At 50.1% G+C, this 25,387-nt stretch overlaps 1 protein-coding gene across 2 annotated transcripts in view; it reads left to right on the top strand.

Moving 5' to 3' along the window:
• Positions 1-25,387, top strand: part of LOC144951349 (uncharacterized) — a 201,748-nt gene that overhangs the window by 88,125 nt on the left and 88,236 nt on the right. The window contains exon 2 of one of the 2 annotated variants that reach the window (XM_078881563.1): positions 3,221-3,376. The exons of the other annotated variant lie outside the window; for it this stretch is intronic. Coding sequence (XP_078737689.1) covers positions 3,221-3,376 — 156 coding nt within the window. The remainder of the gene's footprint in view (positions 1-3,220; positions 3,377-25,387) is intronic. 2 annotated transcript variants of the gene reach the window in all.

The raw sequence follows: 25,387 nt of genomic DNA, 5'->3' as shown, positions 1-25,387 counted from the left end.
GTGCGGGTACGGGCACAGTTAAGATAACGTCCAATCAGAGAGGGAATTGTATCTGGGGCAAAAGTAATTGGTGGGGTTGGCCGAGATGCTCCGGGAACCGGCTCAAAGGTTCCATGGGAGGGCGTGGCCGGAGGCGGGGCCTAGCCACGCCTGGGGGGATATAAGAGCTCGGGTTTCGTGTGTCGATTTCTGGGTCCGGACTGCGTCGCTGCTCGTCATCATCTCTCTCCGTCGTCCGGCCAAGTGGAAGATCTCCTGCGAGGTTTCCATCGCCATCCTCGTCACGCCGCCAGCCAGCGGCGTAGCCGAGTGAGGGCGGTGGGACCACGCCGAGTGATCGGCTGTGTGTAGCCAATAGAGACGTTAAAATCTAAGTGTTGTACTCAGAGTGAGAAGAATAAGGCTGGCCTGTCTTGTGCCCGTGTGAGAAATAAAATAATAAGTACCCTCTACACGACGTGTCGCAGAAGTCGCTCATTACACATACATGATAATTTAAACAAATACTATATATACTCACAAAGGCTGTCGGGACAAGTGCTGTTAGCAAGTAGCACCTATGAAGGCCGACACGGCACACGCGAGGGTGGGTGGCCAGCACCACGCCCGGCTGCCTTTGTCTCTCCAGTGGCGATGTTTACAAATGGCACATGGTACGTACTTATGTGTTGCCGAGTCGACCTAGGGGAGGCGCAGGACCGGTTCTGATAATGGTCACTGTTGTTGGTGGTCGTGAGCGGGAATTGAACTCGGGTCACCGGGTTCATAGCGCATCGCACTAACTGCTGCCCCACCGCTGCCCCACCGCTCCCCCCTTACGTACTCGGCATGCACGGGTGGATCGCGAGGTCCGGTTCGTGGGTTGACTCTCTCGCTGTCCACCTCAGCGGAGGGCTGTGGAAACTCCTCACAAGCTCGCCATGCGTGCACAGTGAAAACAACTGATGGTTACGCACGCGGTGCCATGCATGGGCTAACAGGATATTAATCATTGATCACGGCATCACTTTTCAACTTCTCGACTCTCTACGCCCTTTCTTGCATGACGAGGTGTATAGCCGCTGCTGTTGCTTCAGCACCATCAGAATCAGAGTATGTATACTGCCGGAGGAATCCGATGAGCTATGAAGCTCTTTTTCTTCTAAATGTGGAGGGAAAACTGGATGACCTGGATAAAAATCCACGTGACCATGGGGAGAGAGACATGCAAACTCCAAATATACAGCAGGTGTCAAGAGTCGGAATAGAACTCACGACCTCCTGCATACCAGGCAAGGTAATTAACATTTCATCACTGTGGTGCAAACATTTATCTTTTTAATTGAGAACACCGAGTGGATGCACGCCCAATGGGCCAGCTTGCCAGATTGTTTTTATTCCACTCCAAGTGTGAGACTGGCCGCATTAGCCAGCACGCCATTAACCGCTGCACCGCTGGCGCTGGGCAAGTGGTTAGCTGCTGCTGCTTACATACGTGCGACATTGTATGGGCACTATCGTACAGGCGCTGGGGTGCTATTGTGTGGGGGGCTATCGTTCTGAGAGAGCGGATTTCTTCTTCTTCCATATGGCTGATGTAGATGCAGGGCAACGACCTCAATTTCATATTCAGGTGGTCAAGCCAAGATAACTGCGTCAGGAGTAGCGGAGTGTATCGCTGTGACGTCTCCTTCATATTTGTGGCTCGGGGCATTGTACCATCTGTTCTGGATGACCACAGTTACACACTACTACTGGCGAGTTTTTAATTTTCCATTTGTGCATCAGGTATCCACATCTGGCACAGTTTGTGCAGATGCGGTTTGGGGTGGAAAATTAGCTTAAGGGATCTTCTGCGTTGAGTCTTTCAGAACAAGCTAGTGTTTGTGAATTATTTTGAACTCAATTCAGCTCTCAAAGCTTTATCGGGGATTGAATGCGCATTGTTGAAGGTGAAGCACTTGGGACCAAAATGGGGCTTGGCGTGACTTCAAGAGATGACGAGGGACGTTATCAAGATCCTGATGAATGGGAAGGCGACCGTTTTCCTCGATTCACAGGACTTATCCGAAGGGTTGCAACGTTGTGTCGTTTGGGTGGGGAAGAGATAGGGTTACATGACTGACAACAAGAATGTTAGGGTCGACTTGAGGGTTCCTGTGATACACCACCGCATTGCATTGTTTAGTTGGACATCAACAAGTCGAGTGGTGACTACTTTTGGTCCATAATGGCGCACAGTACTCACCTACAGAGTACACACAAGGTCCATGGTTGATGTTTCCATAGCACTGATGGTGCTGAATCTCCCCAGCTTGTGCTTGCCAGTTTCTGAAACATGTTGACCCTTTGATTTGGTCTTGGCAGCTACCTTTTTCGAGGCGGTCGTGGAAGGTTAGCGTATGTTCTGCCTTCACTCCGGGATAGGTCGGAATGGGGTCGTGTCACACAGTGTTGCCACAGAAGTGCCACTTTCAGAGTGTGCTTGTTGTTAGTTTGTGGGGATTTGGCTCGTGCCTCCATTTCTGGAAATATTCCCCCATTTCACAGTGGATTCCATGCCGTTGCTTTGAGTTGCTGGGCAATGTCATCTGCATGCACACAAGTGTGCATGAGCGCAGGGCGATCGTCACGAGAGGAACAGGCCGCGCTTCATGGACGGGAATAGGCTACGCCGAGTGGACCTAAACAGGCCACGCTTCACGGACGTGGCTTGCAGTCGTTCCGCAGTCAGGGGCTGAGTTGCCACGCGCAATCCACTGCAGAGTAAATGCCATTGTCGAGGTCGCCTTATTGAAATTTGCCGAATTTGGACTGTGACTCCGGTACAGCATTGCCAACTGCTCGCGAACCACGTCGTGGGAGCTTCACAGCTGTCTAGTGTGCAGCAGATGATGAATGTGTTTCACTGTTAACACGCACACCACGGTATTAACCAGGGCACCCTGCCGGGTTAAAACCACACCTTCAGTTATCACTGTTGGCTATGTACGGTGCGAAAGAAGTTAAACATACCTACATACATTAACTCACACAGAGACCCATAGACTCAATAAAGTTACCCATAAACTTACACAGCACTGTTGGCTATGTACGGTGGCACGAAAAAGTTCAACATACACACACACTTTGCGCGCGATGAGCGCGATCTCGAGTCGCAAGCCCCACCGCCGCCTATCGGTGCCACACCCCTGCTGCAATACCTCTCCCCACCAACCAACCCCACGTGGGCTGTGCGCAGGGCGAGCTCCTGAGTCCCTGCCGATGCAATGGATCCGTGCGCTGCACCCACCAGCCGTGCCTCGTCAAGTGGATCAGCGAGCGCGGCTCCTGGTCCTGTGAGCTCTGCTACTACAAATACCAGGTCATCCCCATCAGCACCAAGAACCCGCTGCAGGTAACGCGGCCCCCTGCAGGGCACCCTCGGCCGTCCGCCCCCCCCACCTCCGGTCTGCACGGTGGGGTGGTGGGCTGTGCTGTGATGCTCCCGAGGCTGCCCCCACCCCTCCTGCCGGTGTTTATTTTCGTGAAAAGTTGCAGGTCGGAAAAAAAACCACCATGGAGTTCGTAACACCGCATGCGGTGTCCGCTTGGAGGTTGCGGGAATACTCACAGGACGAACAGGAAGGTAGCCGGAAACTGGTGCCAGCAATTGCCCAAAGTTCTGTGGTCCTGTGTTTGGATGTTGGGCCAACTCCAATCATAAGCGCGCGATGTTTAAAATATAGCTGGGAGCGACCACGTAGAGACTCCATGCCCCCTCTTTCAAGGGACACCTTTAGTTATAAAACAATACAAGGCGAGACGGAGATGGAGACGAGACAAGACGGAGACAAGACGAGACAGAGATGAGATGAGACGGATTCAAGACAGAGATGAGACAGGATGGAGATGAGATTTAGACGGAAACGAGACGAGACTAAGACGAGATGGAGACAAGACGAGACGGAGATGAGACAGAGACGAGACAGAGATGGAGACTAGACGCGATGGAGACGAGACGAAATGAGACGTAGACGGAAACGAGACGAGACGAGATGGAGATAAGATGGAGACGGAGATGGAGACGAGACGAAGAGGAGATGAGATGGACATGAGACGGAGATGGAGACTAGACCGGACGGAGACTGGACGAAATGGAGATGAAACGGAGACAAGACAGAGGTGCAGACTAGATGAGACGGAGATGGAGACCCGATTAGTGAGAGTTGAGACCGAGATTAGACGAGACGGAGATGAGAGGCAGACGGAGATGAGACTTGCTATATCGGCGATTTTGGCTATCTGCGAATCGCATCTAGAACTGTACATGACTACTGCATTGAGATAGAGAGAAGGAGATAAAGTGATGAGAAACAACATAATGAGAAATAACTTGATGTGAGAAAGTGATCAGATAAAGTAATGAGATATCATAATTTAAAGTAAGTATTTTTTTTACTATTATTTAATACTTTAATATGTATTTGTATTGAATTTGTTTATTATAACCATTTTTTTAATTATCATGTATATAATAGTTCATTTAGGTATTATAATTTAGGTAATTCGTTTTAAAAAAGCAGGTTTTCATCGGCCTATATCATTATCTGCGAAATGTTCTATTCACGAGCATCTCTGAAATGTATCCCTCGTCGCGAGTAACGAGTGAGTACTGGACTTTTTGTATGCCGATTATGCTGGCTAGTTACTAGGGCACGCCTCTCCTGAGTTGTTCGTGTTTAAAATGCTGGAGGAAAGCAGGAGTACCCAGAGAGAGAAAACCCCACGCATACCTAGGGGGATTAACACTCAATGGGCTCCACACACACACACGCAGTTTAAATTCACGGACAGAATCAATCCAGTGAGTGTAACCACATTTAGCCATGGAGCACATCTATACTGGGCGCTCCGCAGCCCTTGCAGATGTGTGCCTTGACGCTCGGGTGAGGGGCTGCCACCATTTGGAAGGTGACCAATGCATTGGCATGGAGCGTTGTAAATGTGAGTCTTCTCGGGTAGTGGAGGAATTCATGACAATACAAAATAATATGTTGGATGAAGTGTCGTGATGGGTACAGCTGCAAGATCCGACCGTATCCATCCAGTGCTCTCCGAGCTGCATTGGCTTCTGGTTTGCTGAACGATACATTATTATAAGTTTGCGCTCATTACAAACACAAAGTGCTTGCCATAAACCACTGTTCTTCAGTGCAAGGCCCGTGGGCCACTGGCAGCCCCTGGTGGCCTTTAGTGTGGCCCCTGATGTGCGGCCCCCGAAAATACACAAATGTGAAAGCACCCCCCATCACCATCGTGCTGTTGTCAAACCCCCAATGGTTTCAAATGTGGCTGCCCTCACACTAATGATGTCTTATTGCCAAAAGTGGCCCCTCTCTGAAAATTAGTGAAAAACACTTGACATAAATGAACCACAAAACCTTGCATAAAACCATCACGCGAACTCTGGTCATCCTCGCAACAGCGGCTTTTGGCTAACCAAGCAAAGACGCTCACTGCATTGTGCAGCACTTTCAGATGCACTTCTGTGGCCGTTTGGAACGCTCCTGCTTCCGATATTAGGAAGTCACTGGAGCTGTGCACTTTTAAATCATCATCTAGGTTGACAAACTAATTTCTTTCCAACTGCTGTTTGTGTTTAGTTTGTGATCTTTCTCCTGCACCTCCAATAAGCATGGTTCGTTACGTACGGTGCGAAACAAGTTCAACATATACAGTGAAGGAAAAAAGTATTTGATCCCCTGCTGATTTTGTACGTTTGCCCACTGACAAAGAAATGATCAGTCTATAATTTTAATGGTAGGTGTATTTGAACAGTGAGAGACAGATTAACAACAAAAAAATCCAGAAAAACGCATGTCAAAAATGTTATACATTGATTTGCATTTTAATGAGGGAAATAAGTATTTGACCCCTTTGCAAAACATGACTTAGTACTTAGTGGCAAAACCCTTGTTGGCAATCACAGAGATCAGACGTTTCTTGTAGTTGGCCACCAGGTTTGCACACATCTCAGGAGGGATTTTGTCCCACTCCTCTTTGCAGACCTTCTCCAAGTCATTAAGGTTTCGAGGCTGACGTTTGGCAACTCGAACCTTCAGTTCCCTCCACAGATTTTATATGGGACTAGCATAAGTACCCGGCGTTGCCCGGGTGAAAAATATATTTCTTAATAACCTTGCATATATACACAGATGGGCTGCTACCCCTGCCCCCCCCCCCCCCCCAGCCACGATCTCCTGGGCCGCTGTGCAGTAATATGTACGGCCTATAGTGTGGTGGGGTGTCGAGGCCTAGTACCGTGCAGAGCCTCCGGCCTCGCCTAAATTGCCCACCCGGCTGAGGCTGGGTACAGGGGCCGTTACCCCCCCCCCCCCCCCGCGCTACAATAATACTGTCTAATCGCTATAATTTTATTATCTACCGACCCTATAATAGTAATTGCACACATTGTGGTGGGGGGGGAGTGAAGAGGACGTGAAACTTTGATGAATTTACCTCAGAGTCGCGTGTTAATGCGTGCGCATATTTTTAACGGGAATTAAAAATGGCGTCCACCCCGCAGCGAATGCGTCGCTACCCGTTGCCAGGGGCAACCGCCGTCCAATGAAACTGTGTATGGTCCGGCGACACACAGACAAACAGACACACACACAGACAGACAGACAGATTTGCGATTTTATTATATGGGATTAAGGTCTGGAGACTGGCTAGGCCACTCCAGGACCTTAATGTGCTTCTTCTTGAGCCACTCCTTTGTTGCCTTGGCTGTGTGTTTTGGGTAATTGTCATGCTGGAATACCCATCCACGACCCATGTGCAATGCCCTGGCTGAGGGAAGGAGGTTCTCACCCAAGATTTGACGGTACATGGCCCCGTCCATCGTCCCTTTGATGCGGTGAAGTTGTCCTGTCCCCTTATCAGAAAAACACCCCCAAAGCATAATGTTTCCACCTCCATGTTTGACGGTGGGGATGGTGTTCTTGGGGTCATATGCAGCATTCCTCCTCCTCCACACACGGCGAGTTGAGTTGATGCCAAAGAGCTCCATTTTGGTCTCATCTGACCACAACACTTTCACCCAGTTGTCCTCTGAATCATTCAGATGTTCATTGGAAAACTTCAGACGGGCATGTATATGTGCTTTCTTGAGCAGGGGGACCTTGCGGGCACTGCATCATTTCAGTCCTTCACGGCGTAGTGTGGTACCAACTGTTGTCTTGGTGACTATGGTCCCAACCGCCTTGAGATCATTGACAAGATCCTCCCGTGTAGTTCTGGGCTGATTCCTCACCGTTCTCATGATCATTGCAACTCCACGAGGAGAGATCTTTCATGGAGCCCCAGGCTGAGGGAGATTGACAGTTCTTTTGTGTTTCTTCCATTTGCGAATAATAGCACCAACTGTTGTCACCTTCTCACCAAGCTGCTTGGCGATGATCTTGTAGCCCATTCCAGCCTTGTGTAGGTCTACAATCTTGTCCCTGACACCCTTGGAGAGCTCTTTGGTCTTGGCCATGGTGGCGGGTTTGTAATCTGATTGATTTCTTCTGTGAACAGGTGTCTTTCATACAGGTAACAAAGCACTCCCTTTAAGAGTGTGCTCCTAATCTCAGCTCATTACCTGTGTAGTGTTGTAAGGACGGACTTCTGGACTTCTTTATGGCACACACTATTTATTATCTTAACACATAGTCCCTATCACACTAAGGGGTATACGGTCCCCTCACCCGTTACCCTCAGAAGGTACAAGCCTCCGGACCTTGCAGGCTATCTAATCTCCCTGCTCTCCCAGCGTCCTCTGGCTGGACCTAGGGGATCTCTCCCCGACCACTGGTTACTCTGAGCCCTAGCCCTGATAAGGGCTGGAGGGCTTGGTCCAGGGTCCTAGACGTCTTCGGCCGTCTTGGGTCTTCGTGTAGCAGACTCCTCCAGAGCTCTCAGCACTCTGGCTTTTATACCTGTTCGTGGCCGGGTTGTCCAATCCCCGGGCACCTTGTGGGACCCTCTGATTGGTCCTTCCCAATCTGGATTTGGATCTTACCTCACCCCATTTGACCCTGACCGTTTGATTGAGCGGGAAATCCTTGTTTATGATCTGCTCTCACAGTTTGCGAACAGCGAGTAGTTAACACCACTACATCACTCCCCCCTTCGGAAGCCTCAGCCGTCCCGGCTGTTACAAAGAGAAAACCCTTCCATCAATGAACCGATGTGTGTGCCAAAAAAAAACAACAATAACCACAAGAACAACAAGAACAACAAGTTCCCCAATATAAATACCCCCCCAATAACACAACATATGTACACGGTGAGAGACAATCACCAATAACGACATTCGCGATGCAACAAACCATGCAGCGTTCAGCTGCTAAAAAAATAAAACGATGGCCAATCATGAAAACCGACGCGATTTAGCCCGTGTATATTTTGCGGGCCCGTCGTAGGGGATGGGTGCCCTCTTCCGGGCTGCAGGCTGGTCAGGCAGCCTGGCAAAAATGTCAGTAGGGACAGGGGGCCTCTCTGTGGAGACTCCTGGTGCAGACGGGTCCGGCAGCCTGGCAAACATGTTGGGTGGGTGAGGAGGTCTCTCTGCGGAGACTCTAGGCGCAGGCGAGTGAGGCAGCCTGGCGAAAATGTCTGGCGGGTCAGGCAGCCTGACAAAAATGTTGGGTGGGTCCAGAGGCCTTTCTGCAGAGACTCGTGGCTCGCACGACTCCCTCAGTCCCGCATCATCTGCAGGAGGAATGACACGTCTGTGCTGTGGATTAGGTACCAACGGGGCGACATCCGGCTCGTCGGACACATCCCCCGCACGGCCCTCGTGTTGTGAGTTTGACGCAGAGCCGCGCTGAGCAACAAATGGCTTCAAGCGAGAAGGGTGCACAAACCAGCGACGCCGTCCCCAACGGATTTTAATACATTGTGGTCGCACAATCTCGACCACCTCAACTGGACCTCGCCATGGTTTAAGGAGCTTTGCCGATGTAGACATCGGCACCTGGGGGCAATGAAGCCATGCCTTATCACCTGGAGCCCACTGATGCACGGACGTGCGAAGGGCTTGCAACCTCGAATTGGCCCGCTGGCGGGAGGCGGAATTTTCAATTGCCGCATCACGTGCCTCAGACAGCTTCCGGAGATTGAAGCATAAATGATCAGCGAGCTTCGATGACCGTGGAAGCCGAACGTCAACGGGGGGAATGGCCTCCCTGCCATACATGAGGAAAAACGGGGAGAACCCTGTCGCTGCATGTGGCGCCATGCGGTAAGCAGCGAGGACCCCCGAAATCTGCAAGTCCCAGTCTTGGTGGGATTCATCAACCTGATGGCATAGCATAAAGGTGAGCATCCTGTGCAGGCGCTCCACCATGCCATCAGTTTGAGGGTGATAGGGCGAAGTGCGCACCTTTTTAGTACCCAACAAGCGGCATACCTCGCTCAACAGGGTACCTGAAAAATTTCTTCCCTGATCGGTCAGCAGCCGTTCTGGAGCGCCCTTGTCCAACACATAGCCTTGAACAAAGGCGTCCACAACGGCCGCCGCCGACTGGTTGGGGAGGGCCCAGGCCATAGGCCACCGTGTAAAATACTCAACCCCAACCAAAAGGTACTTATTACCACGAGGCGTAGTAGGGAAAGGCCCCAAAATGTCAGGAGCAACCAGCTCGTTCACACGGGATACCGAGATGGGCTGCAGTGGTGGGCATGCCGGCTTTGCTGGTGGTTTTCGTTGCGCACATTGGGTGCAGCCCATTAAAATATCAGTCACGTCGCGAAGCATGCCCGGCCAGTAAAATTGCAATCTTAGCAACCCCATGGTTTTGTGCACACCCAGGTGCGACAATCGCTCGTGTGCCGCGCACACAGCCATACACCACAAAGCCGATGGCACCACAATTTTGTACTGGCAGGAATCAGCATCCCAATGCATGAGCAGACCGCGCCGTATAGCAAAAGAGTTCAATTTACCCGAACGTGAGGTCGTATCACATGCGCGCCGATGCAGAGGCAACAATGACGTGTCGTTCATTTGGTGCCGACCCCATTCGTCCAGCGTTATCCCCAGCAAGTCGTCACTCGCTGGCGGACTTTCGTGGTCCGCTTCCGGTACAGAATCGGAGGGAAACGCGGCAGAAAATGTTTCAGGAGGTACAACCGGCTGTACCATTTGCGGCTTGCACCGGCCAGAACCCGTAAAGCACGCGCATTTTTTTTCTGGCGGAAGGCGAGATAGCGCGTCAGCATTATTGTGCTGTGTACCCTTACGGTAAATCACCATGAAATTGTAGTCCTGGAGGACTTCAAGCCACCGGGAGAGCTGGCCGGAAGGTTGGTCAACGCGCAAAGCGTATTGCAATGCAGAGTGATCGGAGCGAACAGTAAACCGTTGACCGTACAGGTATGGCTTGTATTGCTGGATAAAGTAAACAATGGCCAACAGCTCACGTCGGGTCACGCAATAGCGTTGCTCTGCAGGGGACAAGACCCTGCTTCCATAGGCAACGACCCTCTCAACGCCATTTACGGTTTGAGACAGCACCCCGCCGATCTCGGTGTTACTGGCATCGGTGTCCAGAATAAATAGTTTTTCAAAATCGGGGTAAGCCAGAGGCGGTGCTGGTACGAGAGCATTCCACAAAGAGTCAAATGCGACCTGTTCAGTGTCTCCCCAATGAAATTTGACCCCTTTCGCCGTAAGAGCATGCAGTGGCTTGGCGATTATTGCGAAACCAGCCACAAAACGTCGGTAATACGACGCGAAGCCGATAAAGCTGCGAACATCCCCCGCAGAGGTGGGGGTAGGCCATTGGCTGACACATTTTGTCTTTTCAGGGTCTGTGGAAATTCCTGAGCGGCTGACTATGTGGCCTAGATAGCGCACAGACTCACGCAGAAGGTGGCACTTCTGCGGTTTGAATTTGAGGTTAGCAGCTCGCATCTTTTCGAAAACAGCGCGCAACCGTTCAATGTGTTTGTTGAACGTGCGGCCAAAGACAATAACGTCGTCAAGATAGATGAGACATGAGTCCTACTGGAGCCCAGCGAGGACCAGCTCCATGAGCCTCTGAAAGGTCGCTGGGGCCGAGTGGAGCCCCATGGGCAATCTATTAAACTCGAAAAGGCCCTGTGGTGTCCGAAAAGCAGTCTTTGGTTTTGACGCTTTGTCGAGGGGAAGTTGCCAAAACCCCGACAGAAGGTCCAAAGTGGAAAAATAACGCGCCCCTGCCAGAGCATCCAATGACTCATCCATACGTGGAAGAGGATAGGCGTCAGCCACAGAAATTTTATTTAGGCGCCGAAAATCGACACAGAATCGAAGACTGCCATCGTGCTTTTTGACCAGCACTATCGGAGCACCCCAGGGGCTGGTTGAAGGAGAAATGATATCAGCTGCCAGCATGTCGTCAACTGCCCATTTGACATGCTGTTTCTCCGCCGGGCTGAGCCGAAACGGGTTTTGGCGGATAGGGGCAGCGTCACCAGTATCAATGTGGTGACGCAGCAGCTTGGTGCAGCCAATATCAAATTGTGATTTGCTGAACACATCCGAGAATTCCCGCAAAAGAACCCGCAATTTACTCTGCTGTGACCCGGATAAATCGCCGGCATCCGCGCAAAGAGCGTCAATCCATTCCTCATCTAACTTAGGAGGAGGGCGAGGCTGCCGACTGTCAGATACATGTGCAACAACGTCGGTCCCCAGAGGCGCCACTGTCGCATGAGCGAGCACTGTCCCCTGTGGAATGACGGTTTCGGACAGACCAACATTTAAAACTTGTAAAAATGGCTCCCTGTCACTCGCTACGAGAGTCTGTGCGGCCACCAATGATAGGTTCTTAACTGCTGTGTTGGAGGGCCCCAACAGAATGCCATTTAGCGAGGCGGTGGGAGCGAGCGGTTTCTTTAACCGCAAGGGTACAAGCATTTGTGCCCCTGGCGGAATGCATACAGCGCAGGCCGCAAAAGCCTGCACGGAGGCATTGGCCGTCCATGAATTCGTGGCTGCGGGTAAAAATGCCATCCGGCGGCCCGACGGGAGTTCAATACATCCTTGATCGATGAGGATTTTAATGGGCATTTTGGCAAGAAAATCAGTTCCCAGGAGGCACGGCACCACGAGGGATGAAGAGACCAAAACAGGACCCGCCAATTTAATATCACCAATTGCAATTTGCGCCCGAATTTGCCCTATAATTCCTAGAGAACTTCCATTTGCAGCAAAACACGGAACAGAGACCTTTTGCAATGGTCGACATCGCACCGGCAGTATGTTATAAATCAAATCGGAAATGATAGTGGCAGGTGCACCGGTATCGACAAGCACACGAAACTCTATACCCTCGATGGAACCAACAACCACGGAGGAACCCGCCGTCGCTGCGACCACTCTATGGGCCAGCTCTGACCACTGCCCAGGTCGGAGTGGCCGTGAAGAGTCGCCCGAACACCGCGCGTCATACGCCGAATCCCGAGCAAAGTCAACGGAGCATTGTGGTGTGTAAGGTGTGAGTGAGGGCCGAGCGTGAGGGGTGCCGCGACTCGCCTGTTTATGCCCCGGTGCTCTGGAAGCCCTGTAGTCCCGGTCTCGGGATCCGGAGGAGCGCCGACGAGGTGCACGGCAGTCGGAAGAGACATGGCCTCGGCGGCCACAGTCGAAGCACGTCACGTCGCTGCGGGGGAAGTTGCGTCCCCGCTCCTGATCGTCGCGGCGTGTGGTGCGATCCAGTGATCGCCGGCCTGTCGCCCCGGACGTTGAGAAGACCCGATCTGGAGAGTGATCGTCGTCCCTGTTGGCAGGCCCCGATGTCGTAGCCGATGCGGTGATGGGCTCGTCCCGGTCGAGCATCAAGTGGGCATGGATGCTCCGGGCAGCTCGCAGCGAGCACATATCTTCATCATCCACAGCTTGGATGACACAGCGCAGTCCCCGCGCCATCTCCAGCAGCTTCTGTAGGACGAGAGCGTCGATGGCCTCATCGTCCATGCGGGGGTAAGCCGCTCTTGCCATGGCGAGTAGCGCGGTGTGGAATGCCAATGGCGATTCTCTTGGCTTGCACCGTCTCTCGTAAAACTGGTGGTGTGTGGCGGAAGGAGGTCCGAAGTGCCGCTTGTAGTGTCGCTCTTTGTCGCTTGGGAATGGAGATAATTGCAGCAAGAGAGTCGTCGTCCAAGGTGGCTGGTAGTGCACGAAGAGCCTGTGCATCTGACCAGCCCACCCTCTCCTGGTGGCTGAGGAAGCGACGCTCAAATGCCGCCCAGTCGCCCCCTGTGGACGAGAATTCACGGAAGACGGGCAGGCGTTGCTGTAGAGCAGCTGTGTCGTCGTCTTCGTCAAGGTCGGACTCGGTCCCGAACGCGGCGATCGGCTGATCCACGACATTTTCTGTATGGCGTCGCAGCCGTGATGACGTGGCGTTGCTGGAGGGTCCTGCAGAGGCAGCGTCGCGCTCTGATGACGCGGTGTGCCGTGATTGGCCGCTGAAGTTCCCAGCATGCACGTGGCTTCCGCTTCCGGCGGAACCACGTGACCCATCGGCGGGAAAGTCGACTTCTTCCGGGTTTGTGATGGTGGCAATGTCCACCGTCGGCCGCTCCGCTCCGCCCGCAGCCCCCAAGGTAATCTCCTCGAGGATGGCTGCTGCAGCATGCAGTAGCTGGGCGAGACGGGCGTGAGCAGCCTGGATGCCGTCGCTCGCGGCGATCGGCTGCACCGCTGGTGGTGGGGCGGCTGTCGGCACGCCAGCGTTTTCAGCGCCGCCCTCAGCACCCACGGGTGAGTTGGAGCTTGCGTCGTCCGGACTTCGCGTGCGGTTCGTTCGTCTTGTTTCCATTTTCTGACGCCAATGTAGTGTTGTAAGGACGGACTTCTGGACTTCTTTATAGCACACACTGTTTATTATCTTAACAAACAGTCCCTATCACACTAAGGGGTATACGGTCCCCTCACCCTCAGAAGGTACAAGCCTCCGGACCTTGCAGGCTATCTAATCTCCCTGCTCTCCCAGCGTCCTCTGGCTGGACCTAGGGGATCTCTCTCCGACCGCTGGTTACTCTGAGCCCTAGCCCTGATAAGGGCTGGAGGGCTTGGTCCAGGGTCCTAGACGTCTTCGACCGTCTTGGGTCTTCGTGTAGCAGACTCCTCCAGAGCTCTCAGCGCTCTGGCTTTTATACCTGTTCGTGGCCGGGTTGTCCAATCCCCGGCCACCTTGTGGGACCCTCTGATTGGTCCTTCCCAATCTGGATTTGGATCCTACCTCACCCCATTTGACCCTGACCGTTTGATTGAGCGGGAAAACCTTGTTTATGATCTGCTCTCACAGTTTGCGAACAGCGAGTAGTTAACACCACTACACGTGTATAAAAGACACCTTGGAGCCAGAAATCTTTCTGATTGAGAGGGGGTCAAATACTTATTTCCCTCATTAAAATGCAAATCAATTTATAACATTTTTGACATGCGTTTTTCTGGATTTTTTTTGTTGTTATTCTGTCTCTCACTGTTCAAATAAACCTACCATTAAAATTATAGACTTATCATTTCTTTGTCAGTGGGCAAACGTACAAAATCAGCAGGGGATCAAATACTTTTTTCCCTCACTGTATATTTACAATATACATACACCATATATACAATATACATATGTAATGACGACTTGACACACTTCTCTTGAGATGGCACTTTATTGAAGACACGTTCACTTGACATCATGGCGGAGATCCCACTGCAACAGCCCTGAGTCTCCCACGCATCTCCCTTATATCTAAACACGAGGCCACGCCCCCCTTCTCGATCATTCTCACTGACTCTGGACTCTCGCTCTACAAGCAGACTCTACCGTCATCTTCCGTCACCTAGCCACGCTCATTTCTCGAACATTCCCACCAGACCCTTCGCACTCACAACTGATACGCCTGTCATGACCTCCCATGGCCACTAGTGCATTCGTACCGTAAGCTGACTTCCCTGTCATTACCTTCCGTGACAACGAGTCCCCTTACACCGCATGCAAGCTCTATTGTCATTACACATACAACATACAGTCAAGTTGCCGCAGGCATGTGCCACAGGATTAAAGTGCACGAGCCCATCTACAATGGATAAGGGAATTGGACAAACAACCGACCCGGATAATGCTTTCCATTAGCTTGCAGGCCACTTGCTGGCCGGGCCAATCAGAATGCTCCCCCCCACCTCTACCAGCAGGGTGCAGAGACTGCACGGGGTCACGCGGCAGTGGAAGGGGAGCACCCGAGGGTGGGGGGGAGGAGGCTGGCTGGGATTTGGGGGGCTATCGTTCTAGAGCGCGTCATTCTACGAGTGTACAACTACAAAAATGAGCGCTGCAGTGGCTAGGAGATGTTAACTACCTCGCCTTGTTTCCAGAAGGTCGTAAGTTCGATCCCAATCCTGACGCCTGCTGTAAAGTTGGATAAGCCACTTCGTTAAGCTATCATTTGTAGCCAGGTCGCTTCTGGGAAAGAGTTACTACATAGCTCAGTGGGCCTTTCCTGGAAGATTTTTGTTTCGTCTTGACTTAAAGCTTTCGTGACTGCAGGAATTCATATTCTTTGGGTCTTTCGGTAAAACCACATAGATACAAATATATATCACGACGTTTTGATCGCAACACAAGCAATCGTCATCAGGTGAAATAATATAGCAGGAGAGCTACTGAGGCAGGAAAAAATATAGCGGGAGAGCTGCTGAGGCAGGATGTTATAATGGTTTGAGATGGGCGTAGCCCAAGTGTCATAAGCGAAGTGGGGGGGGGGCTTGAGATTACATTTCCATGTAATTGTAAGATCGGAGAGCTGAGCTACCTCAACGACAATGAAGCTGTGGAGGTGGCCACTGTATTGTGAGAGATTAGCATGTCTGTAAGAAAAACGAAAAACACCACCACATCGAGGAAAACGAGCAATGGTGGCTGTGTTAGTAAGATATTTAGCCTGTTAATGTAAATACATTTAAACTTGTAATGTAACTCAGAGAGTCGAAAATAACTGCGAACATCGGCAGGTAGGATGAAAACATCACAGCCAGTTATGACTTAAACTGGTTAATAATGTCCTTCCAATGACTGCTCAGTTTGTACCCATCTTCTCGGTTGAAATTGTGTCTGTGTTTATATATCTGGATGGCGTCATGAACGATTCTTTGCTGATATCCAGTGTGTTTGCAGAGTACCTTCGTCTTGGAAAAATCAATTTCATGTGTGCCCACAGAGTTAAAGCAATGATCGGCCACGACTGAGGTATTGATCCTACCGTGTTTCAGATTTGCCTTATGTTCACAAACACGGTCCAAGACATGTCGCTTAGTTTCCCCAATGTAACTACTGCCGCAGACACAGCTTAGTTTGTAGACACCGGGGTATTGCATGTCAATGATCACATCCTTGACAGATGGGATCAGTTCACGAATTTTATGTACTGTGTTGAATCGAACCTGGATGTTGTGTTTGCTCATGATTTTGGAAATCTTTTTGGTAACCACTGCTATGTATGGCAAAGTGATGGTTTTGATTGGGTCCTCAGATGGTTCTTTCCCAACAGTTGGGGTGATAGCTGTACGGATTGTGTTGTCTGAATATCCATTCATCTTGAGGGCTTGGTGTACGTGTTCCAATTCACTGGCTAGGTGGTGATGGTCGGATAAACAACGAGCTCTATGGTGTAGAGTTTTGATGAGGGAATTATTTTGGGATGGCTGGTGGTGGGAGTCAGGTTTTAGGTAGGCTTTCCTGTAGACAGTGTCCCATTGAGCCATCTGGTCTCTTTTCGATTAAAACATCCAAGAATGGTAACTTGCCATCCTTTTCTACCTCCATGGTGAATTTGATGGCTAGGTATATGGAATTTATGTGGTTGAAGAATTGGCCCAGAGCTGGTAGGCCATGTGGCCAGATGACGAACGTGTCCTCTACGTATCTCTTAGACAAGAAAGGACGTAGGGTGGATGCCTGGATGGCATCTGTCTCAAATTTTTACATGAAAACATTGGCTGCAACTGGAGATAACGGTGAACCAATTGGGGTACCTTCAACTTGTTTGTAGAATGTTCCATTCCAGGTAAAGTATTGGTGAGGCAGTGTCTAACCAGGGCCGGTACATCAGCATTCAGTTCTTGTTGGACCAAATATTAAATTATTGCAATGGTGTCAGGCACAGGAACTTTGGTAAACAAAGAGACTGCATCGAAACTGACAAGCAAATTACCTGGCGATAGTGAGATGTCCTTAATTAAAGATTCCAAATGAGCTGAGTGAAGTACAGCTGAGGTGGTCTTACCAGTGAATGGTTGGGGCCAGTTTGTAGGTGGGTGAGTCAATGGTGGAAACGTTAGGACGGAATGTTGTACCTTCTTTATGGATTTTTGGTAAGCCATAAAATCTGGGTCGTCTTGCAGCAGAGGGTTCTAAGGAAATCTGCTTGGTTGGTTCGATTAAAGATGTCGAATCAGTGATGATATTGTTGGTATTCGTAACCAGGTGGTAGGACAATGCAAGTGTAGTGGTTTTACTGAGACGCACACTTGTTCTTGGAGGCAACACGTTTATTTCACAGCCCGTACAGGGCCAACTACTTAACGTATAACGTAGCTAACTCTGTACTCTGGTCCACTACCTAACCCTACAACAACATCTAGTGGTGACCACCACGGGTAACTATATAACTAGACCAGGTCCGTTAACATACTGCTTGGTCCAAGACTAACAAGCCCAGAAGCCTGGAGACCGAAGAAATGTAGTTCGCTGGTTGATTCCCAGAAGACAGCCCCCCTCGGCTCTCTGGATCCCCTTTGTATCCATTGAGCAGGGCCTTTCTCCCTCCTCAACCTCGCCCCCTCCGGGATCTTCCCAAAAGGTTCTGGGACCTCACTCCACCTATCCTTCTCGTCACGTCCCCACCCGGGTTCCTCCCTACTGTCACATCCTAGACTGTCTCTCCCTGACAGCCACCGGGACCCTGCCCCCTAGAGTCCCCCTTCCATGCCATAACATACACTCGTGTTTGAGAGAGGCTCTCACATACACACAATTACACTTTGTCAGTGACTCGCGCTCGACGCTCTAGTGACCAAATATATGTCGCTACACAAGTATAAAAGCATTCATAGCTCAGGTTGAGCAGTTATATCTACGGGACCTTTTTGCCAATATGAAAATAATGCCTTGCAATAGGTATCCATTTGGTGTTTGAACATCTTCACACCTCCTGTTCTAAGTGTAAACTGCTCACATCGAACCCGTAAACACGGCAGGCGCCCCGCTCTGCCTGCCGTGCGCAATCACGCGGGGGAGCGGCAAGCGGCCCGCTGCTGCTTCTCCTAATGGCTTCAGCCGCTCAAAAGGACGCTTCGGCGTTCCCGCGGATTGCCACTGCCGAGCGACGAATTCTTCGGCAGCGCCAGAAATTCCCCTGACGCGGTTGTGCTCGTCAAACACAAGACCATGCCTCTGCAGGCAGTCGCAGCCAGGTTTTTTTCATACAAATGGAGGACTGCCAGGCGGCGAAGCACTTTGTGTGTGTCGCGTAGACGAAGAATCGACCATCATGGACACGGACGTAAGCTCGCTGTGGTCTACGGGTGGCTTGCGATCGCTGTGAGTTGTAGTTAGTCGAACACGGGATGTGGGTGGCCGTAACGCCGTCGAGTCACTGCTGTGAGCCAGCAGCAGCGATGAAGGTCGGCACTGTGGCACAACGAGGGGGTGGGTGGCCAGCACCACCATGCCCAGCCACCTTTGTCTCCCCCTGTGGCGATGTTTACTACACACCGCACCAGGTACTCATTTGAGGCCGAATCGACCGGGGGGGGGGTCCTGGACTGGTTCAGATAATCGTCACTGCTGTTGGTGGCCCGTGGGTGGGAATCGAACCCCCGGATTTCTGGGTTTGTAGCACGGCACGCTAACCGCTACGCCACTGCTCCCCACCAACAGCACCAGCTCCTACAGCATGTTAAAGGCTATACGGGGAATCTTCATTGTCTAATCACTCCAGCAGCAGCAGCAACAACAAAAGAAGACCACAGAGTGTGCTGACTTCAATTACTGGAGGCACAACAATGGAAAACTCCCTGTGCTTACCAAAATCGTAATTATAATTAACCATACTCTTAGTTATTTCGGTAAAGTCACGTAGGTAAAAAAATGAAATTAAAATTAAAATAAAACAATAAAAATCACGACGTTTCGGAGGCAACACAAGTCTCCGTCATCAGGTGGGACCGTCACAGCCAGATTAGCTGCATCAAAACAATATTTTAATTTTAATTTCATTTTTTACCTACGTGACTTTACCGAAAGAACTAAGAGTATGAATCCTTGCAGTCACGAAAGCTTCAAATCTAGAAATAATTAACCATGTTGTACACGTAGCGATTTGTACCACTCCCACACCACAAGGCTACCACCACTGAGGAAGGCGCCTGGAGGTGCAACGTTGCCATGTGCGTGATCCCAAAACGAGTCCTTGTCAGTCAGGTAAAGTATCAAATGTGGACCATGCCGCTGGCACGTGTTATGCATCTCATGCATTATCGCGGACTGTGCTTTACCCCTATATTATACATTTATTATTATAACGCGGACGCATCGCACGCGTTATTGAGGACTGATTTACCAAGTGTAATTTGTCTCACTTTGCATACAACTTTGTTGATTTTAATTACAGCGAGTGGCAGGGACTATGAAGCATTGTGGTAGTGGTGCTCTGGAACAAGAACTCAGATGAAGCGGTACGAAGGGAACGAAGAACACATGACATTGTTCGCGCACAGGGACTTGCTGAATCCGCGTTGCGCACTATTCGTGGTAATGCAGAAAAAATAGAGGAAAGTTGTGTTTCTACTACCCCCTAACCCCTTCATTACCCCCATTGAATCAGTGATTATTATAACGCAAATTTTCCATAACGTGGTGTTCTTTAGGCACACAGCTATCGCGTTATAGGATAACGGACTGTACAATAACAATCATCGTTGCTCGTGACGAATGACGTGATCTTTAACGTTCGCTGTGCAACAGACTCTGCATGTTTTTGTGGTTGATGCGCCTGCCGTATTAACCGGGGCGTCCTGCTAGGTCGCAACAACGAACAAAAGCGGCGTCATCACCATGGCGGGCTCCTGTTCCCCATACAGATCCTGTATCAGTCACATCTCATCGAGTTCATTCAAAGAAATAATAAAATAATAAAAATAAAACATCATAAAATACAATTCTCACGACGTTTCGGCCACAACGCAAGCAGCCGTCCTCAGGTGAAGAACAGGGCTGTCGGAAAGACAACGTCTGAATGAACACCACCAAGCTTGGCAGCGTATATTTAAGCTGGGTTAGAGGAGGAGGGCGCCTTAAACATAATCAAATAAAATTTTCACGACGTTTCGGCCACAACGCAAGCAGCCGTCCTCAGGTGAAGAATAGGGCTGTCGGAAAGACAGCTGATATGCAAATTCCATATCAACAAGTTGATATGCAAATTCCTTTGTCAAGGCGCCCTCCTACTCTAACCCAGCTTAAATATACGCTGCCAAGCTTGGTGGTGTTAATTCATATGCTGTCTTTCCGACAGCCCTGTTCTTCACCTGAGGACGGCTGCTTGCGTTGTGGCCGAAACGTCGTGAGAATTGTATTTTATTATGTTTTATTTTTATTATTTTATTATTTCCCTTCTACGTGACTTTACCGAAAAACCAAGAAGATGAATCCCTACAGTCACGAAAGCTTTAAATCGAAATTCATTCAAAGACAATTCATTAAATCGAAATGCCATCATATGTTGAAATTATTTCGCACTGAACGTAGCCAACTGCTAATCGGAGATGTGGTGTGTGTGTTGAACTTCTTTCACACTACGTAGCCAACCGTGCTAATCGGAGGTGCACTCTGTACGTATGTTGAACTTTTATCGCACCATACGTCGCCAACCGTGCTAATGAAAGGTGCACTGTGTTCGTATGTTGAACTGCTTTCGCACCGTATATAACCAACCGTGCTATTCCGAGGTGCGGGTGGGGCGAAGAAGAGACTACAAATTATCGTTATATAATTCGTATGAATGTAATAGAAGCAAGTTGTTGGTTGAAATATGAGAGGAGGCAACATAAATGGTTAAAATCAGCCGGGTGCCTTCTTTGTACGGAGCGTGGGCGAACATTGCGAACGTGGCGTCTGGAGGTGCCACCAGTGAGGCTGGCCTCTGGAGGCACCACCACTGAGGCTGGCCTCTGGAGGTGCCACCACTGAGGCTGGCCTCTGGAGGTGTCACGACTGAGGCTGGCCTCTGGAGGCACCACCACTGAGGCTGGCCTCGGGAGGTGTCACCACTGAGGATGGCCTCTGGAGGCACCACCACTGAGGCTGGCCTCTGGAGGTGTCACGACTGAGGCTGGCCTCTGGAGGTGTTACGACTGAGGCTGGCCTCTGGAGGTGTCACCACTGAGGCTGGCCTCTGGAGGCACCACCACTGAGGCTGGCCTCTGGAGGCGTCACCACTGAGGCTGGCCTCTGGAGGCACCACAACTGAGGCTGGCCTCTGGAGGCACCACCACTGAGGCTGGCCTCTGGAGGTGTCACGACTGAGGCTGGCCTCTGGAGGTGTCACGACTGAGGCTGGACTCTGGAGGTGTCACCACTGAGGCTGGCCTCTGGAGGCACCACCACTGAGGCTGGCCTCTGGAGGCGTCACCACTGAGGCTGGCCTCTGGAGGCGCCACCACTGAGGCTGGCCTCTGGAGGCACCACCAGTGAGGCTGGCCTCTGGAGGTGCCACCACTGAGGCTGGCCTCTGGAGGTACCACCAGTGAGGCTGGCCTCTTGAGGCACCACCAGTGAGGCTGGCCTCTGGAGGTACCACAACTGAGGCTGGCCTCTGGAGGCACCACCAGTGAGGCTGGCCTCTGGAGGCACCACCACTGAGGCTGGCCTCTGGAGGTACCACCACTGAGGCTGGCCTCTGGAGGCACCACCACTGAGGCTGGCCTCTGGAGGCACCACCACTGAGGCTGGCTTCTGGAGGCACCACCACTGAGGCTGGCCTCTGGAGGCACCACCACTGAGGCTGGCTTCTGGAGGCACCACCACTGAGGCTGGCCTCTGGAGGCACCACCACTGAGGCTGGCCTCTGGAGGCGCCACCACTGAGCCCAGCATCTCGAAACCCAGATGGCTCTCCACTTCTATTATTTTGGTCGGCGTCGTGCGCAAAATTCATCAGCGCCCAGCGGAGTTGTGATGACAGGACTAATAACGCGTCCCAACACTGGGCGTGCGGAGCCCCAAAGAAGGAACATCGCGTTGTTATTTCTATTCAATGGGTCCACCACACGGAATTGTGTGTTTCGAATTCTGCTCTATTAATGCATGAGTATAGGGGGGAACATCGCGTCTCTTTGAGTGTCACGGATCAGCTTGTACTCATTCATCATGTGCATTGTACTCGAGAGAAAAAAAAGGCAATTGGCGGAGTTCACGAATCGTTTTGCGCGTTTGATAGAGCAAAGGAACGCAGTGTTCAGCTTTTAAATAAATATATACTGTGAGTCGAGGGTTTTTATTTTATTTTTGTCTTTGAACTCGTTTTGGCCCCAGAAGCTTTTGGTTGTTCAGCGTCCTTTGAAGTGCTTTTTATATTACAGGTCCACAAATGTATGTGATGGAAGAGCGTTCCAGATGGCCACAGGAGCGCATCTGAAAGTGCACGTTGCAGTGAACAAATTATAAACAACCGCACAGAAAGGCGCCCCAGTCGGGAATCGAAATTTTATTTTTTGTTGTAAGGCGCGAGCATTACCGCTGCTCCAGGCTTTCACCATCATAAAAAAACACAGAAAAAAAATCCGAAATGAAATGAATAGTGGAGGACACCAAGCGATGGTTGCGCAGAGCAAAGCAAAACCCCACTAGGGAGACAAAGACAACTGGCCGTGTTGGTTCTGGCCACCCACCCCCTCGTTGTGCCACAGTTCCGGCCTTCATAGGTGCTACTCCCTAACAGCACTTGCCCCAACAGTCTGTTCAGGTTATATTGGAGGCAGGAGTACAACCCCCTATTACAACGGGGGGGGGGGGGGGTCTGCACGATCCGACTGTGGGCCCCCTCCTTTCTCCCGACTCATTTTCACTGAAATAGCTCCTACGAATATGTTTTAACACATATACAATAATGTGTCGGCTATAACTATATATATAATTCTATTTACACCGTTAATTGGGTTTAGAGGTAGATAGTCTCACAGTAACAGGATTAATAAAAAGATTTAAAGGTACAACACGCGCGCTTGTGGACGAGAGCGCGCGTGTGAAACAGCACCCTGATCAAAGGACGCTGCCTCGTGTCGCTGGCGGGGAGGGAGAAATAAAACAATAACAAACAGCTGCTGGAGGTTAAGCAGTTCAAGTGATAACGATCAGAGTAATAATAATGACAGCAACGTTGGGGATATCTCTTGGCCGATTAGCATGGTTCGCTACATACGGTGCGAAAGAAGTTCAACATACACCGCACCTCCGATTAGCACGGTTGGCTACATACATACATACGTGTAAGTGGAGAATTCTTTAAAGCTGGCGGCATGGTTATGGCCTCAGAGCGATTGAAGCGCGTGTACCCGGAGCGATCTATCTGCATGCACGCAGCACCTCCCGTCATGGATCTCGCGCATTGCGGTAAATCCTTCTTATCGTAGTCGCGTGCACAGCCGTGCTCGTGTTGTAGAATGTCCTTTTGTAAGCCAAGTGCGAACACGGCCATTTGAATTGCTGATTTAAATAGCTATCATCTCTATCGCCATTGCTCTGGCCTCGGGGCAATGTGCCGAGCTGTATCCATATTGTATTTGGGGCTTCACAATAGCTGCATTCACGTCTGCTGTGTTTACTCGCCGTATAAACCCAACGCCCGCTAGCAAAGAGCTCTAAGTAGCGAAGTAGAGGTAAACTAAAAACTAAATTGAACCATTTTTTTTTACCAGGTGAGGTCCTACTGAGCTATGTAGCTCTTTTTCACAAGCAACCTGGCCACAAATGATAGCTCAACGAAGTGGCTGATCAACGTGTGGACATTTATAGCAGACAAATACTCTAAACTCGTGGTGTTCATTCGAAATGTGGAGGGGAAAACAGGAGGACCCGGAAACAAATTCACGCAACCACGGGAGAGAGAGAGACATGCAACAAAACTAAACACAACAACGGTCATATTATTTGGGTCTTTCGGTAAAGTCACGTAGATGGTTCAAATAAAATTACAAAAGAAGAACAAAAAACTACGACGTTTTGATCACAACACAAGCGACCGTCATCAGGAGGAAAGAGGAGGAAAGCTGCTGAATGCAGACTGTTTTATAGGGTGTAGTTAGGCCTCGGCAAGGTAAGGTAAAAGTTAAAATGTACCTTACCACAATACAATCACTCGACTCTACCTTTTACCCTTTAGCAGGTAAGGTAAAAGTTTAAAAGCAACGAGCCTACCTTTACCCTTCCTTTTAATCTTACCCAATACAAATTACCCCATTACAGAGTAATTACTGGGGTACTACACATGAAAAACGTTTATAACGGTAAATTCTAGGTAGAGCGCTTAATTCATATAGAATGCTCTCGATGATTCCAATTTTACACGCTTTCTTTGAACTCACTGTCTGTTGTTGTCGTATCCTCAAATCTTGTAACTCAATTTTAACCCACTTCCCAATATGGTATAGACTGCAAACTTGATATACTTATGTCATACTGATGACAATATTATATTCTATCATAAAAATATCTGCTTTTAAACATTCTTTTTTATGTTATGTTTCGGCTTGGGTCTAATTAAACATTCTTTTTTATCTTCTTGGTCCTTTCGGTAAAGTCACGTAGAAGGGAAGTAATAAAATAATAAAAATAAAACATGATAAAATAATTCTCACGACGTTTCGGCCACAACGCAAGCAGCCGTCCTCAGGTGAAACCAGGTCTGTCGAGGCGACAGCGTCTGAATGAAACAGCACACGTGCTTGGAGCATATATATAAGCTGGGTTGGAAGGGGGGGGGGGAAGGGCGCCTTGACAAAATAATTTGCATATCAAGAGGAATTTAGCATATTTATGGGAAATGCAGGTATGTGATTAGTACTACTTATGTCCGTACATTATGCAGGATTAGCAGCATCGAAGGGAGGGGATATGGGAAATGCAGGTATGTGATTAGTGCTACTTTGCCCGTGCATTATGCAGGATTAGCAGCATCACAGGGAGGGGATAGGGGTGGCATTAATAAAGGGAAGAAGTGTTAATAGTATGTAGCTGCAGTAACTAAAACCACCACGTAAACAACTAAAGTATAAACTACATAGTATCATCATTATACTAAATATACTCTACATTAAGCTGAGTTACTAACAGTAAGTA

The sequence above is a fragment of the Lampetra fluviatilis genome, chromosome 62 (genome assembly GCF_964198595.1).
Source record: "Lampetra fluviatilis chromosome 62, kcLamFluv1.1, whole genome shotgun sequence".
Classification (NCBI taxonomy): Eukaryota; Metazoa; Chordata; class Hyperoartia; order Petromyzontiformes; family Petromyzontidae; genus Lampetra; species Lampetra fluviatilis.
The sequence above is the reverse complement of the archived record's forward strand: the minus strand, read 5'-3'. Positions and strand labels throughout refer to the sequence as shown.